We start from the raw sequence: 14,397 nt of genomic DNA, 5'->3' as shown, positions 1-14,397 counted from the left end.
GCATGACGGAAAGGACAGGAGATGTCTGGCTATGTAGTAGTAGTTATAACAGCAGTACGGTATAAAGCATGATGGACAGGACAGGAGATGTATGGCTATGTAGTAGTAGTTATAACAGCAGTACGGTATAGAGCATGATGGACAGAACAGGAGATGTATGGCTATGTAGTAGTAGTTATAACAGCAGTGCAGTACAGAACATGGCTGACACGGCAGGAGATGTTGTTTGAGTATGAAACGACATAAAGACTTCTCCTGCTGCAGATTTTTCCACCACAAATGGCTCCTTGAATCTCCACAATGTGCGGCAAAAGATACCACAGTGGCACATGGATATGCCCCACACTCTGCTCCAGTGTAATATTTATCCTCCCCACCCCCCCACCAGATATCAAATATAAAGCTCACTTTGTGGCCCTCAATATATTACAATACATACTATAGCTACTGAATAAATAATACTGTACACCTAATAAATTAACCCCTATGTGCTTTAGGACATACTATTATGTCCTGGTGCTGCAGGAAGTATATGGAGAGAGGTCACAGATTGAGCTCTCTCCATACACATTCTACAGCTGATACATATAATACAGTTGACTCCCGTCTGTTACGACCGTTTTCAGTGCTAAGGGAGCTGATGAGCCCTACCATCTTTAATGAACTCGAATAGCCTACCTATCATCAGTAAAATTGCTATATACTGCAATACAGTAGTATTGCAGTATATAGCATGAACAATCAGACTCTGCAGGGTTAAAGTATTCTAGTGGGTCTGAAAAAATAATATATATATAAATATATGTATACAAATTGGAAAAAGCGAGCAGAACTCCAAAGGTAGAATTCAAAAGTTGGTGATCTTTATAAAGATCAATAAAGATCACCAACTTTTGAATTCTACCTTTGGAGTGCTGCTCGCGTTTTCCATTTTGTATCTGTGTAAGGACCAAGCCAGGACCTTTGCGTGCATTGCACTCCCCCCCCCCCCCATTAGGGGTTCCATATATAAACAGAAGCGCAAAAATGAAAAATGGCTGAATCCTGTAGGGGCTGAATTATATGGTGTGCCTCCCAAAAATTACATAATATATGGTAGTACATTAGATAAATCTGCTGACTGCACCTACAGAAACGAATCTCCTGAGGCGCTATATATAACCTCATAGTACTTTTGATATATTAATTAAATCTCATGCTCTTACTCTTAGGACCAGAAACATCCTGCTGCCATCTTGCCTCAGTAGTGAGGAATAACTAGTCCCTTAAGAGACTTGACCTGTCTAAGAATGGTCTGTCTGGTCCTCTCCTCAGTGCCTGTAGGGAGGTAATGTCCAGTCCAACCTGCAGGATAGAGGAATTACAGTGAGTATAAGAGATGTGTAATAAGAGAAAGTGGATTTATCATATGCAGGCATTCATAGCAATTTTTACACAAGAGGCAATTAGTAATGAGATTTAACAAACAACTTTTATCTTAATCTTTTCTGGATGCATAGTTTACATCTCCTTTTTTTTCTTACAGTTTGTGTGCCAATAATCTACCAGACATGTCCTGCATCCAGCTGGCATCTGTATTAAAGAATAACCAGTCACTTAAATCCCTTAACCTGTCTCACAACAGTCTTTGTGGTCCTCAACTCAGTGACCTGATGGAAGCATTGTCCAGTCCAGCCTGCAGGATAGAAGAATTACAGTGAGTATAAGAGATGTGTACCGGAGGAGACATTACTGTGAGTATGAGAGATGTACAGGGGGAGACATTACAGTATGTATAAGAGATGTGTACAGGAGGAGACATTACTGTGAGTATAAGAGATGTGTACAGGAGAAAACGTTATTGTGAGTATAAGAGATGTGTACAGGAGGAAACATTACAGTGAGTATAAGAGATGTGTACAGGAGGATACATTACAGGGGTTGATGCGTTTCAGCACCTCAAATGGACCCAGATAGCGAGGACCAAGCTTGTAGCTGGGAACCTTCAACCGGACGTATCTAGAAGACAGACACACCTTATCACCTGAAGGGAGGGTTGGACTTGATGCGGCATGGTACCACCAGGTCTCTCCACAGGCACAACTTTGTCTGAATCATGGACAGGCAGGAGTTCAGGACAGGCAGCAAGGGGTCAGAGTCAGGGACGTAGCAGAAGGTCAGGACAGGCAGCAAGGGGTCAGAGTCAGGGACGTAGCAGAAGGTGAGGACAGGCAGCACAGGAGTAAAGTCAGGAACGGAATCGAGGTCACAACGGGCAATCACAATAAACACAGAGGACATAGGGAATAATCTTTCTTTAAGGCACAAGGCATGAAGATCCGGCGGGGCATAAGGGAAGAGGCTGGCTATTTATTAAGTACCAGGTGGCGCACGTGCGCCCTAGGAGGCCGGGACGCGCGCAAACCCGTTGTAGATGCCACAGAGAGGTAAGTGAGGCTGCAGGCTGCACTGAGAGGCACACGGAGGCACACGGGTGTGCCTGCGACTCAAGACCTGAGACACCCATGACATGCACTTTTTTTTTGGTGCACCTCTTAAATACCTGTGCATGCAGTGTGCACCTAAAAGAAAGTGCAAAGTCCGCCGGACAACTGGTGCACGGCCTTTAGTAAATGTGCCCCAATTTGTTTGCACCTCAAAATATATCTTCATTTTTTTACCATCATTAAGACTGATGTGATCTGTGATGCATTTTTGCGGGATGCATTTGCCGTGCCTTTTAAAATGCAATGAAAATGGATTGTATAAACATGGCCTAAGAATGTACAGGTAATATTTTCATGTCACAGTAGGTGGGCCCTGAGGATCCATTTCACTGGTGGGCCCTGGGCCCCCCAATCGGACTCTGGTGACCACCCCCTAATATCTAAAAGAATTCATATAGGTACAATTGACTCTCTGTGAAATAATAAATCGCTGTAGTGGAGAGATCACGGGAAAGATGGTGAAGGGGGAGCCCGTGGTGTTGGCGGCAACAGCCAGGGATCACATGTAGACATCTTGAATAAAAACTCAGTCTATTTAATGGCACACAGTCCAACTAAGCAGCAGGTAACAGGCTGTAAACATTTCTTTCTGTAGACTCCCACAAGCAATGGTTGGCTGTGGATTCATCATATAGAGATGTACCTCAGCCCTGGTCCAGTGGTTAGGGGCTGGCTCATAGGAACCAGGAAGTATTCTGTCGCTTGTGCAGAAATCTGAATGCAGTCTCTGCCGTATTGGCACGCGGAGATCCAGGTGTCTCATTAAAGAGACTTACCTGGTAGATGAGAGAAATATATTTATAAACTCTCAGATCTGGGGATTTCCAAGGGCTCCAACCAATCACTGGCCAGGATACTGCAAAAAGAATCACAATTGCAACTTTTAATATCAATGCATATTATGCATCAGGCCATACAGCTGGGGCCACTAACACCATGGGCCCCATATCAGCTGCTATGGTGGTACTACTGCCACGGTTTTATGCTAATGCGTAAATACATCTAAATACATTGCCTACATGTCTTTTTCTCACTATTTCAGACTGGCATATAATGATCTAGAAGACACATCCTGCATCCAGCTGGCATCTGTGATACGGAATAACCAGTCCCTGAAGAGACTTAACCTGTCCGGTAACTATCTGTGTGGCCGTTTATTCAATGACACCATAGAAAAGTTGTCCAGGTATTCCTACAAACTTCAGAAGTCAGAGTAAGTATAAAAGATATCTACAGGATGAAACATCAGGTATTACACATGATACATGAATTTATGCTACTCAACCTTGTTACTGTATACCTATTAACAAGGTCAGATTCAGTAGATTTGGACCTTAGAGTTGATGCACAAAATTTTTTTACCAAAATTAAATAATACTGTAATTGCCCCAAGAAGACCTGGCTGCCCCTGCGGAGGTGTCACATTGTTTAAAACAACACAGATATTCTAGACTATATCCATCTACAGAGGTATCCATAATTGTTTCCAACCACTGGGGTTTCCCAGACCATATTAAATCACTGTATACGACCACTGAAGTGTCCGACACTCTATCCGACCACTGAAGTGTCCGACACTCTATCCGACCACTGAAGTGTCCGACACGCTATCCGACCACTGAAGTGTCCGACACTTTATCCGACCACTGAAGTGTCCGACACTGTATCCGACCACTGAGGTGTCCGACATTCTATCCGACCACTGAAGTGTCCGACACTCTATCCGACCACTGAGGTGTCCTAAACTGTATCTGACCACTGAGGTGTCCTAAACTGTATCCGACCACTGAGGTGTCCTATACTGTATCCAACCATTGAGGTGTATCCGACCCCGGAGGTGTCCTACACTGTAACCAACCACTGAGGTGTCCTAAAAGGTATCTGACCACTGAGGTGTCCTAAACTGTATCCGACCACTGAGGTGTCCTATACTGTATCCACCCATTGAGGTGTATCCGACCCCGGAGGTGTCCTACACTGTAACCGACCATTGAGGTGTCCTAAAAGGTATCTGACCACTGAGGTGTCCTAAACTGTATCCGACCACTGAAGTGTCCGACACTGTATCCGACCACTGAGGTGTCCGACACTGTATCCGACCACTGAGGTGTCTGACACTGTATCCGACCACTGAGGTGTCTGACACTGTATCCGACCACTGAAGTGTCTGACACTGTATCCGACCACTGAGGTGTCTCGACACTGTATCCGACCACTGAGGTGTCCAACACTGTATCCGACCACTGAGGTGTCCTACACTGTATCCGACCACTGAGGTGTCCTATACTGTATCCGACCACTGAGGTGTCCGACACTGTATCCGACCACTGAGGTGTCCGACACTGTATCCGACCACTGAGGTGTCCGACACTGTATCCGACCACTGAGGTGTCTGACACTGTATCCGACCACTGAAGTGTCTGACACTGTATCCGACCACTGAGGTGTCTCGACACTGTATCCGACCACTGAGGTGTCCAACACTCTATCCGACCACTGGAGAGGCCTTGACTATTTCTATCCACTTAGTTGTCTTTGACTGTGTCCAATCACAAAGGTAACAGAAGAAAAGGAAGATATACCAGAAGAGGAGAATAACTTAGCGGCTTAGGACCTCACAGAGAAATCGATGAGAAAGACAGTACAGAAAGACTTTGCACTGTCCTGAAACCGCATAGTACTAAAATCCCATCACAAGCAGATAGTCTTGGCCTCAAAATCATCAACAAAGTAGTCACAAGTGAACTGAACTTAAAGAGGACCTATCACCCCCAAAAAGACCCCCACCAAACATGCCCCCCATAATCCTCTCCCCAGCCCATTTCTATATATATATTAAATTTATTTTAATTAATGTTGGGAAAGTGGTTCCTGAAAGATCTGACCTCTTACCAAATAAGAGGACGGATCCACGTATCTCCTGCACTGACAGTCGGGTTTATTCATGAGGGGGCCGGCACTCCTCTGTATGGTCAGGCTGACACTCCCCCGACACTCCTCCCCCACGCCCCTCTGTTTCACGCCGCTATCAGTGGGGACCTGTAAGAGAAGCCGGCAGCATCACATACATTGCGCAATTGCTGTCGACTGCCGGATGGCCAATTTGGTACTTACCTGTTTACCTGACTATGTTCAGTTTTAAGACATATTTTATAATCAGGACTATAAGAATGTACTGTAAAAGGACATCTTCATAGAGATTACTGCCCTGTTATCATCTAAATACAAACCTCAGTGACAGTGACCAACAACATTTCGATAAACCTGGGGTTAGAGCAGTCAGATGAGACCTAAGTTGATTTTACTGAATGCCGTAATATGTAATACTGTCTGACTTTGCACATAAAAGAACACACAAACTGCTCGCACATGTATCTATAAAGTGTCTGCGCCAGTTTGGTTTCGCGACAGAAAACTGGCGCAATAAATCTAGGCCAACAATCCTAAACAAACCGCCAAGGAAACTATCCACTGGTTTTGGAGAAAGAAAATAAAGCTGCTAGAATGGCCCAGTCAATTACATCATCTAAATCTAATAAAAGGAACTAAGGCTCAGAGTACATAGAAGGAGCCCACCGAACTCTCGGTTTTGTGGAAAAATGGGCTAAAATCCCACCTGAGCGATGGAGGACACTAGTGTCTCCATACAAGAGGCATGTTGAAGCTCCATCAGCAGCAGACAAAGTATTACATATATATCTTTGGACATCTATGGTGTGATTACTTTGCTAGTGTGGATTGGATGGTGGGGACATGATGGTCCTATGAGATGGTGGAGCAGTGCTCAGTGGTAGAGAGAAGTGGTGGCAGTTGTAGGCCTTGTGATGATGGCATGTGTCATGATGAATGTCGTGAATGGTGATGGTCACCATTTGCCTTGATCAAAAAGAGGTCCTCTCATTTCTTCCATCCTGCTCCCGTGTGCTGCAATCATCTTTGGATATCTTTGGAGATAACATATAGCATGTGTAAATCCACAGGAGGTTTCTAGTGATGAGATTTATGGACGTTACATACATGCAAGGGCATATTCCCTCCATTTTCGGCTTTTTGAACATGCCACCTATATCTTATCTTCTTGTTACAGGTCAGATGGGGTTTACAATGCTGCAGCTATATCTTTAAGAAAAAGTCACCAGTCTTATAAGGACCATGCGCAATCTGGTCCCGATAGTAGTTTTTCTATGAGTAATCAGTCCAGTTCACTGTGCAGGATAAAGGCACTAGAAAACTTTGGTGTCCTGATGGAGGCGCTGTCCAGTCCGGCCTGCAGGATAGAGGAATTACAGTGAGTATAAGGGAGGTGTACAGGATGAAACATACATGGGGGAGTCCTTTATTCTTAAATCCATAACATTTTTTCATAGGTCCCTACAACTATTTGAGAAATTTTTATTCCTTTTACTGTGAGGTGTTTTGACCAATAAATTACAAATCTGGCATTTCATATTTATTTTTTATATTACCGCCAGGAAGGAGAAGCAACTATAGGTCATCCCTGAGTAACTTTTACATGGGCCATGTTAGTTTGAATTTGACAAAAAAAATTATTGCAAAATCTATGGTGAGCTCATTGGGGCACATTTACTTAGGGTTCAAATCGTGTTTTTCCGCCAGGTTTCCGAATTTTTCAGTTTTGCGGCGAATTGCCCTGGGTTTTTGGCGCACGCGATCGGATTGTGTCGCATCTCGGCGGGTTGCATGCGATGGAAATCGGGGGGCGTGGCCGCCGGTGAGCCCGACAGATTCGGAAAAATTGTGCTATTTCAAAACAAAAAAAGTGTCGCTTGACACGCACTTACATGCACCAGGAAGAGGATGGTGAACTCCGGCGGACCTCGGCGCAGCAGTGACACCTGGTGGATATCAGGCTCACAACCTTAGTGAATGCCGGCAGAATGCAAATCCACGTCGGACAATGCGCCGCGGGATCGCGACTGGACCGGGTAAGTAAATGAGCCCCATTGTGTCCCATAGCTTCTGACTCCATGGGGCATATTTATCAGGACCTCTGCGCACCACCACTGGCGCAGAGGCCCTGAAATAATCGCAAATGCTAGCTTATTGCTAGCTTTTGCGATTATTTTCCCCAATCCGCCACCTTCACGCCAGTGGGGCGTGAAGGGGGGGCAGGGCCTGGCGTAGGATAGACGCTGCGCGGCTGGCAGCCCGATACATGAAGAGGCAGAAGCCTCTTCATGTATCGGGCTGCGAATTTGCAGCGGCGGGGCGCGAGCGCCAGCGTATGATAAATATCCCCCCATGTGTGTGAAGTCTTAGACGTGTCCAGATATGTGAGTCCCAAGATGAGGACCTTCAAATGTATGTCGTTCCATCAGTCCATTGGCAGCAAGCCCAACCAGATCATCATTACCTTTTTCACTTTAGTTCACATTTTTTTTTAAACAAAAGGTGCCTATGCCCCTTATCTTATTACAAATCGCCTTCTAATGTCCTGACAATAAATTGACCACTAATGGACCTGTGTTTTTTTCCAACCTTATATACTATGACTACACAACTATACAATGGGGCAGATTTACTTACCCGGTCCTGTCGCAATCCCGCGGTGCGTTGTCCGTCGTGGATTCGGGTCTGCCGCGATTCACTAAGCCCGTGAGCCCGAGTTCCTGCATCTGTCGCTTCTGCGCCGAGGTCCTCCGGAGTTCACCTGCTTCTTCCTGGTGTATGTGAGTGCGTGTCTTGCGACACAATGGAAATATTTGGGAAACCTGATGGAATCGCGGTCCCGCTGACCCTTAGTAAATGAGCCCCAATGACTATGTCTTCACTTATTTCTTTGGTGTGACAAATAGCTGTCTAATAAGCCATATAAGTCAACCACCTTATAACTACTTATAAGGATTCCCTATAAATTAAGACGCCTATAGGTAGGGTTAAAGGGTGAAACAAGGAAACGTGGAACACAACCAACCTGTCAGGGAAGGGAAAGGCACCGTAAGCCAAGCTGTGAGACCTACCTACTTGACAACCTGCCTCGATAATAAACTACAACTGTGTGATATTCCCTATACCAAATAATGTGAGGGATAGAGAAAATAGAAAACCAAAGCCAAGGTCATCTAGCCAAGTTCAAAAGGGAGGGTATGTAAGGGACAAAATGGCAGTCAAGCAGTATGAACCAAGGTCAAATACTGGAAGGTAAAGCAGAACAGGGAACAAAGGGCGGTCATATGACAAAAAAAAGGCTAGCAACATGGAATGTCACAAAAGCTAAACTAGTCTTGGCAAAATGGGTCTTATTCACTGATACCAGCTACACTGCTTTCCTCCTCCTTCATGATACCTGAACCTAATCCGCATTCTATACCCTGGCTTAAGTCTTATACATCCTTTAACACGTTAAGAATTTTTCTAAATTTTTTCTCCATATCCTTGAGACGGATTGGAATATAACTCCCCCAGTTATTGTGTTGTTGACTCTGGATCTTTCTTTTTCAACCACCTACGTCCAGATATGCATGTAATCTATCTATGGTGTTCAGTAACACAATGTAGGTGGACATGTCAGATGACATTAATAGATTTTATTAATGGACAGGGATACTTTCTTTCCCCATTCAAAATCTGCAGACTTTATACTAATGTTCTCTGAATGTCTCACCCAAATCTCATCTTATTCTTACAGTCTAGGTGAGAATGATCTACCATGCGACTCCTGCCTCCAGTTGGCATCTGCAATCAGGGTTAACCACTCCCTCAAGACACTCAATCTGTCAGGAAATCTTCTATATGGTCCCCACTTCACTGACTTGATGGAGGCATTGACCAGTCCGAGCTGCAGGATAGAGGAATTACTGTAAGTATTAGAGATGTGTACAGGAGGAGGCATTACATTGAGTATTAGAGATGTACAGGAGGAGACGTTACAGTGAGTATAAGAGACGTGTACAGGAGGAGAAATTACTGTGAGTATAAGAGATGTGTACAGGAGAAGATATTACAGTGAGTATAGGAGGAGATGTACAGGAGGAGACATTACAGTGAGTATAAGAGATGTATAGAAGGAGACATTACAGTGAGTATAAGATATGTGTACAGGAGGAGACATTACGGTGAGTATAGGATATATAAAGGAGAACATGTTATAGCGAGTATAAGAGATGTAAAGGAGGAGACATTAAAGTGAGTATAAAAGATGTGTATAGGTGGAGACATTACTGTGATGTGTAGAGGAGACATGTTTATTGTATTTTATGCTCCACTGTAAAATCTTCATTACCTCCTTTGACCTCTTGCCTCTTGTTGCTCTATGTGGTTTGGCTTTTCTACTGGTTGTTCCTCTTTGAAATTTGAGTACCTTTCAATGTTTTGCGTTCTGGCATTGTCTTATCTTCCAGTCCTAGGTTTGTTTGTCTGTAGCCAGCATTTATAAGCTTTGAGTAAGAGCAACAGTGGCAACTTGGGTCCTATGCAGCTAAGAATAAACCTTCTTTTATGTTCCAAATGCTATCCTTAAATTCTGTTTTATGGGTTCTCTGTAGCTTGTTATTATTGGGGGCTTTGTTCTGCCAGATTTATTCAGCTTTTGATGAATTGCATCAAGATCAATTTCCACTAGACCATTGGGAATACAAAGCTTATAGCAGAGGAGTAGAGTATTTCTCCATAAAGGAGAGCAATTATTATATTTTTTTACTGTGAAATAACTTATTCATTGTGTGAGGAGGTGCAGTTTTTAATGGTGACATTTCGGGGTAATTAAACAGATAACCCACCTCTTATCTTATTATTACAGACTGGCATACAATAATCTAAGAGACACATCCTGCATCCATTTGGCTTCTGGAATAAAGAATAACCTGTCCCTAAAGAAACTTGACCTGTCTGGTAATCACCTGTCTGGTCCTTGCCTCAGTGATTTGATGGAAGTGCTGTCCAGTCCGGCCAGCAGGATAGAGACGTTACAGTGAGTATAACGCTAGATTCACACTGCGATTTTACACCATAAAATCAGTGTCAGATTCCAAACGAAAATGTGCACATCCGGCATGACAACCCTCATGTCCGACCTGATTTTGTGTGGAAAATGGGCAGGTTTAGCAAATAAAATGTTCTCCTTGTGCTTCCGCCTGGGTCTCTTATTGGTGATGTAAACTTGGAGACTTGAAGGCCCTACTGAATATAAGATCTCCATCTAAATGAAGCTGCACTCCATTAGTGGGGGTTCTTCCTAATTAAGGGTGCAATAAACAGATCTGTATTAAGACCTGTTTGGGATTTCAGGACAGAGCCCCTTTTTAAGTTTTTCTATGGCGAACTTCCACATGATATCTTTTTAATTTTCATCTGACGTATGCATAGGAGGGCTTGTTTTTTGTGGTAATAGTTGCCAATGGCTTTAGTTTTTGGGTAAGATTAGCATAATTTCTAGCTCCTCAGCTGTTGTGATCACCCCAGATGCAGCAGAGACCAGCCACATCTTCTGAGCCCTTCTGCATCCAGATGGTCCAATGTTAAATCCTCTATGGATTGCATTGGACATAGTTCTCATTTACTAATACTGTATACTTGTGGGTATAACATGCCTACTGTCCAGACTCAGCTTTAAGCCACAAAACCTGTTAACCCACATTTCCTTTTACATTATACCTGACAAAAACCAGAGCCCAAGTAAATACCAGAAAGTCACACTGCTAATCACAGAGATAAGTGGCAGCTGTCACATACAGTGGCTACAGAAAGTATTCAGGCCCATTTAAATTTTTAATTTTTTTGTTTCATAGCAGACAGTTAGTAAGATCCATTAATGTGCACTTTGCTCCCTTCTTGACCGAAAAAAACTGAAATATAGATATTTCTGCTAATTTATTAAACAAGAAAAACTGAAATATCACACGGTCATAAGTATTCAGCCCCTTTGCTGTGACATTCATATGTAACTCACATGCTGTCCATTTACTTCTGATCCTCCTTGAGATGGTTCTACTCCTTCATTGGAGTCCAGATGTGTTGAATTAAACTTATTGAACTTGATTAGGAAAGGCTCACACCTGTGTATGTAAGACCTCACAGCTCACAGTGCAGGTCAGAGCACATGAGAATCATGAGGCCTAAGGAACTGCCAGCTAATTGTGGCAAAGCACAGATCTGGCCAAGAGTACAAAATAATTTCTGTAGCACTCAAGGTTCCTAAGAGCACAGTGGCTGCCCTAATCTTTGAATGGAAGAAGTATGTGAAGACCACAACTGTTCCTGGACCTAGCTGTCCAGTCATAATGTTTCTTTAATGAAGTCTAATGTAATTAAATTAATAGATCCCTAAGTTTCACCATATTCTTTCATTATAAATTAGCAGACAAGATTGTACCAACCCCAACATCCCAGATCAATCCTCTGACAGCTGATATCCTGTGACTATCCTCATGATACAACATCACTAATACTGGGGTCTCCTCTTATTCCAGGTTATTTAGCAATGAATTAACTGAGGAAGAAGCAAATGCCTTAAGACATGTAGAAATACTAAAGCCAAATCTGAGGATATTTCACTGAAGATCGAGGAGCTAAGCAGATGACAGGACTTGTGATGGTCATGGATGATCTCAGAAGATAAAAAAATATCTGGGGATCCCATATCATGGAGAATACCACATCACTATGTCCTGGGGATCCCATATCATGGAGAATACCACATCACTATGTCCTGGGGATCCCATATCATGGAGAATACCACATCACTATGTCCTGGGGATCCCATATCATGGAGAATACCACATCACTATGTCCTGGGGATCCCATATCATGGAGAATACCACATCACTATGTCCTGGGGATCCCATATCATGGAGAATACCACATCACTACGTCCTGGGGATCCCATATCATGGAGAATACCACATCACTATGTCCTGGGGATCCCATATCATGGAGAATACCACATCACTATGTCCTGGGGATCCCATATCATGGAGAATACCACATCACTATGTCCTGGGGATCCCATATCATGGAGAATACCACATCACTATGTCCTGGGGATCCCATATCATGGAGAATACCACATCACTATGTCCTGGGGATCCCATATCATGGAGAATACCACATCACTATGTCCTGGGGATCCCATATCATGGAGAATACCACATCACTATATCCTGGGGATCCCATATCATGGAGAATACCACATCACTATGTCCTGGGGATCCCATATCATGGAGAATACCACATCACTATGTCCTGGGGATCCCATATCATGGAGAATACCACATCACTATGTCCTGGGGATCCCATATCATGGAGAATACCACATCACTATATCCTGGGGATCCCATATCATGGAGAATACCACATCACTATGTCCTGGGGATCCCATATCATGGAGAATACCACATCACTATGTACTGGGGATCCCATATCATGGAGAATACCACATCACTATGTCCTGGGGATCCCATATCATGGAGAATACCACATCACTATGTCCTGGGGATCCCATATCATGGAGAATACCACATCACTATGTACTGGGGATCCCATATCATGGAGAATACCACATCACTATATCCTGGGGATCCCATATCATGGAGAATACCACATCACTATGTCCTGGGGATCCCATATCATGGAGAATACCACATCACTATGTCCTGGGGATCCCATATCATGGAGAATACCACATCACTATGTCCTGGGGATCCCATATCATGGAGAATACCACATCACTATATCCTGGGGATCCCATATCATGGAGAATACCACATCACTATGTCCTGGGGATCCCATATCATGGAGAATACCACATCACTATGTCCTGGGGATCCCATATCATGGAGAATACCACATCACTACGTCCTGGGGATCATGGAGAATACCACATCACTATGTCCTGGGGATCCCATATCATGGAGAATACCACATCACTATGTCCTGGGGATCATGGAGAATACCACATCACTATGTCCTGGGGATCCCATATCATGGAGAATACCACATCACTATGTCCTGGGGATCATGGAGAATACCACATCACTATGTCCTGGGGATCCCATATCATGGAGAATACCACATCACTATGTCCTGGGGATCCCATATCATGGAGAATACCACATCACTATGTCCTGGGGATCCCATATCATGGAGAATACCACATCGCTATGTCCTGGGGATCCCATATCATGGAGAATACCACATCACTATGTCCTGGGGATCCCATATCATGGAGAATACCACATCACTATGTCCTGGGGATCCCATATCATGGAGAATACCACACTATGTCCTGAGGAGTATATACCATGGAGAATACCACATCACTATGTACTGGGGATCCTATATCATGGAGAATACCACATCACTATGTCCTGAGGAGTATATACCATGGAGAATACCACATCACTATGTCCTGAGGAGTATATACCATGGAGAATACCACATCACTACGCTCTGGGGATCCCATATCACGGAGAATATCACATCATTTTCTCCGGGCTCCTGCACATTATAGGGCAATTGGTGTGTTTAACTGTAATAAAAATCTTTCCCACAATTGTCATGATCTGTTTTTCCTGTAACCTGCTGGATCATCCTACCACACGTCTATAGGTAAGTAGTCACACATGGACCATACAGACCAGGGGTGATGGGGGGCGCTGCAGGTCCTGGCTATGGTCAGTGTAACACTTACACAGGCTGCAGGCAGAAGCTGCATAGGGAGCACTGTGATGGTGACATTACTGCTGTATCTCTGTATACATACAGACTGGGGGTGATGGAGGCAGTGCTGCAGGTCCTGGCTATGGTCAATGTAACACACAGGCTGCAGACAGAGGCTGCACAGTGGGCGCTGGGGTGGTGACGTCACTTCTGTATCTCTGTATACATACAGACTGGTGGTGATGGTGGTAGTGCTGCAGGTCCTGGCTGTGGTCGGTATATTACACAGGCTGCA

The 14,397-nt window shown here is 44.0% G+C and overlaps 1 protein-coding gene across 1 annotated transcript in view; it reads left to right on the top strand.

Moving 5' to 3' along the window:
- LOC140112538 (NACHT, LRR and PYD domains-containing protein 12-like) overlaps positions 1 to 13,585 on the top strand; it is a 28,885-nt gene extending 15,300 nt beyond the window's left edge. The window contains exons 9-14 of the mRNA XM_072132525.1: positions 1,526 to 1,696; positions 3,529 to 3,699; positions 6,574 to 6,774; positions 9,136 to 9,306; positions 10,246 to 10,416; positions 11,915 to 13,585. Of these exons, the coding sequence (XP_071988626.1) occupies positions 1,526 to 1,696; positions 3,529 to 3,699; positions 6,574 to 6,774; positions 9,136 to 9,306; positions 10,246 to 10,416; positions 11,915 to 12,002 (973 nt within the window). The 3' untranslated portion in view covers positions 12,003 to 13,585. The remainder of the gene's footprint in view (positions 1 to 1,525; positions 1,697 to 3,528; positions 3,700 to 6,573; positions 6,775 to 9,135; positions 9,307 to 10,245; positions 10,417 to 11,914) is intronic.
- Positions 13,586 to 14,397: the final 812 nt, after the last annotated feature.

Source organism: Engystomops pustulosus, unplaced genomic scaffold, assembly GCF_040894005.1.
Source record: "Engystomops pustulosus unplaced genomic scaffold, aEngPut4.maternal MAT_SCAFFOLD_824, whole genome shotgun sequence".
In the NCBI taxonomy this organism is placed as follows: domain Eukaryota; kingdom Metazoa; phylum Chordata; class Amphibia; order Anura; family Leptodactylidae; genus Engystomops; species Engystomops pustulosus.
This window is presented reverse-complemented; position numbering and strand designations above follow the sequence as displayed.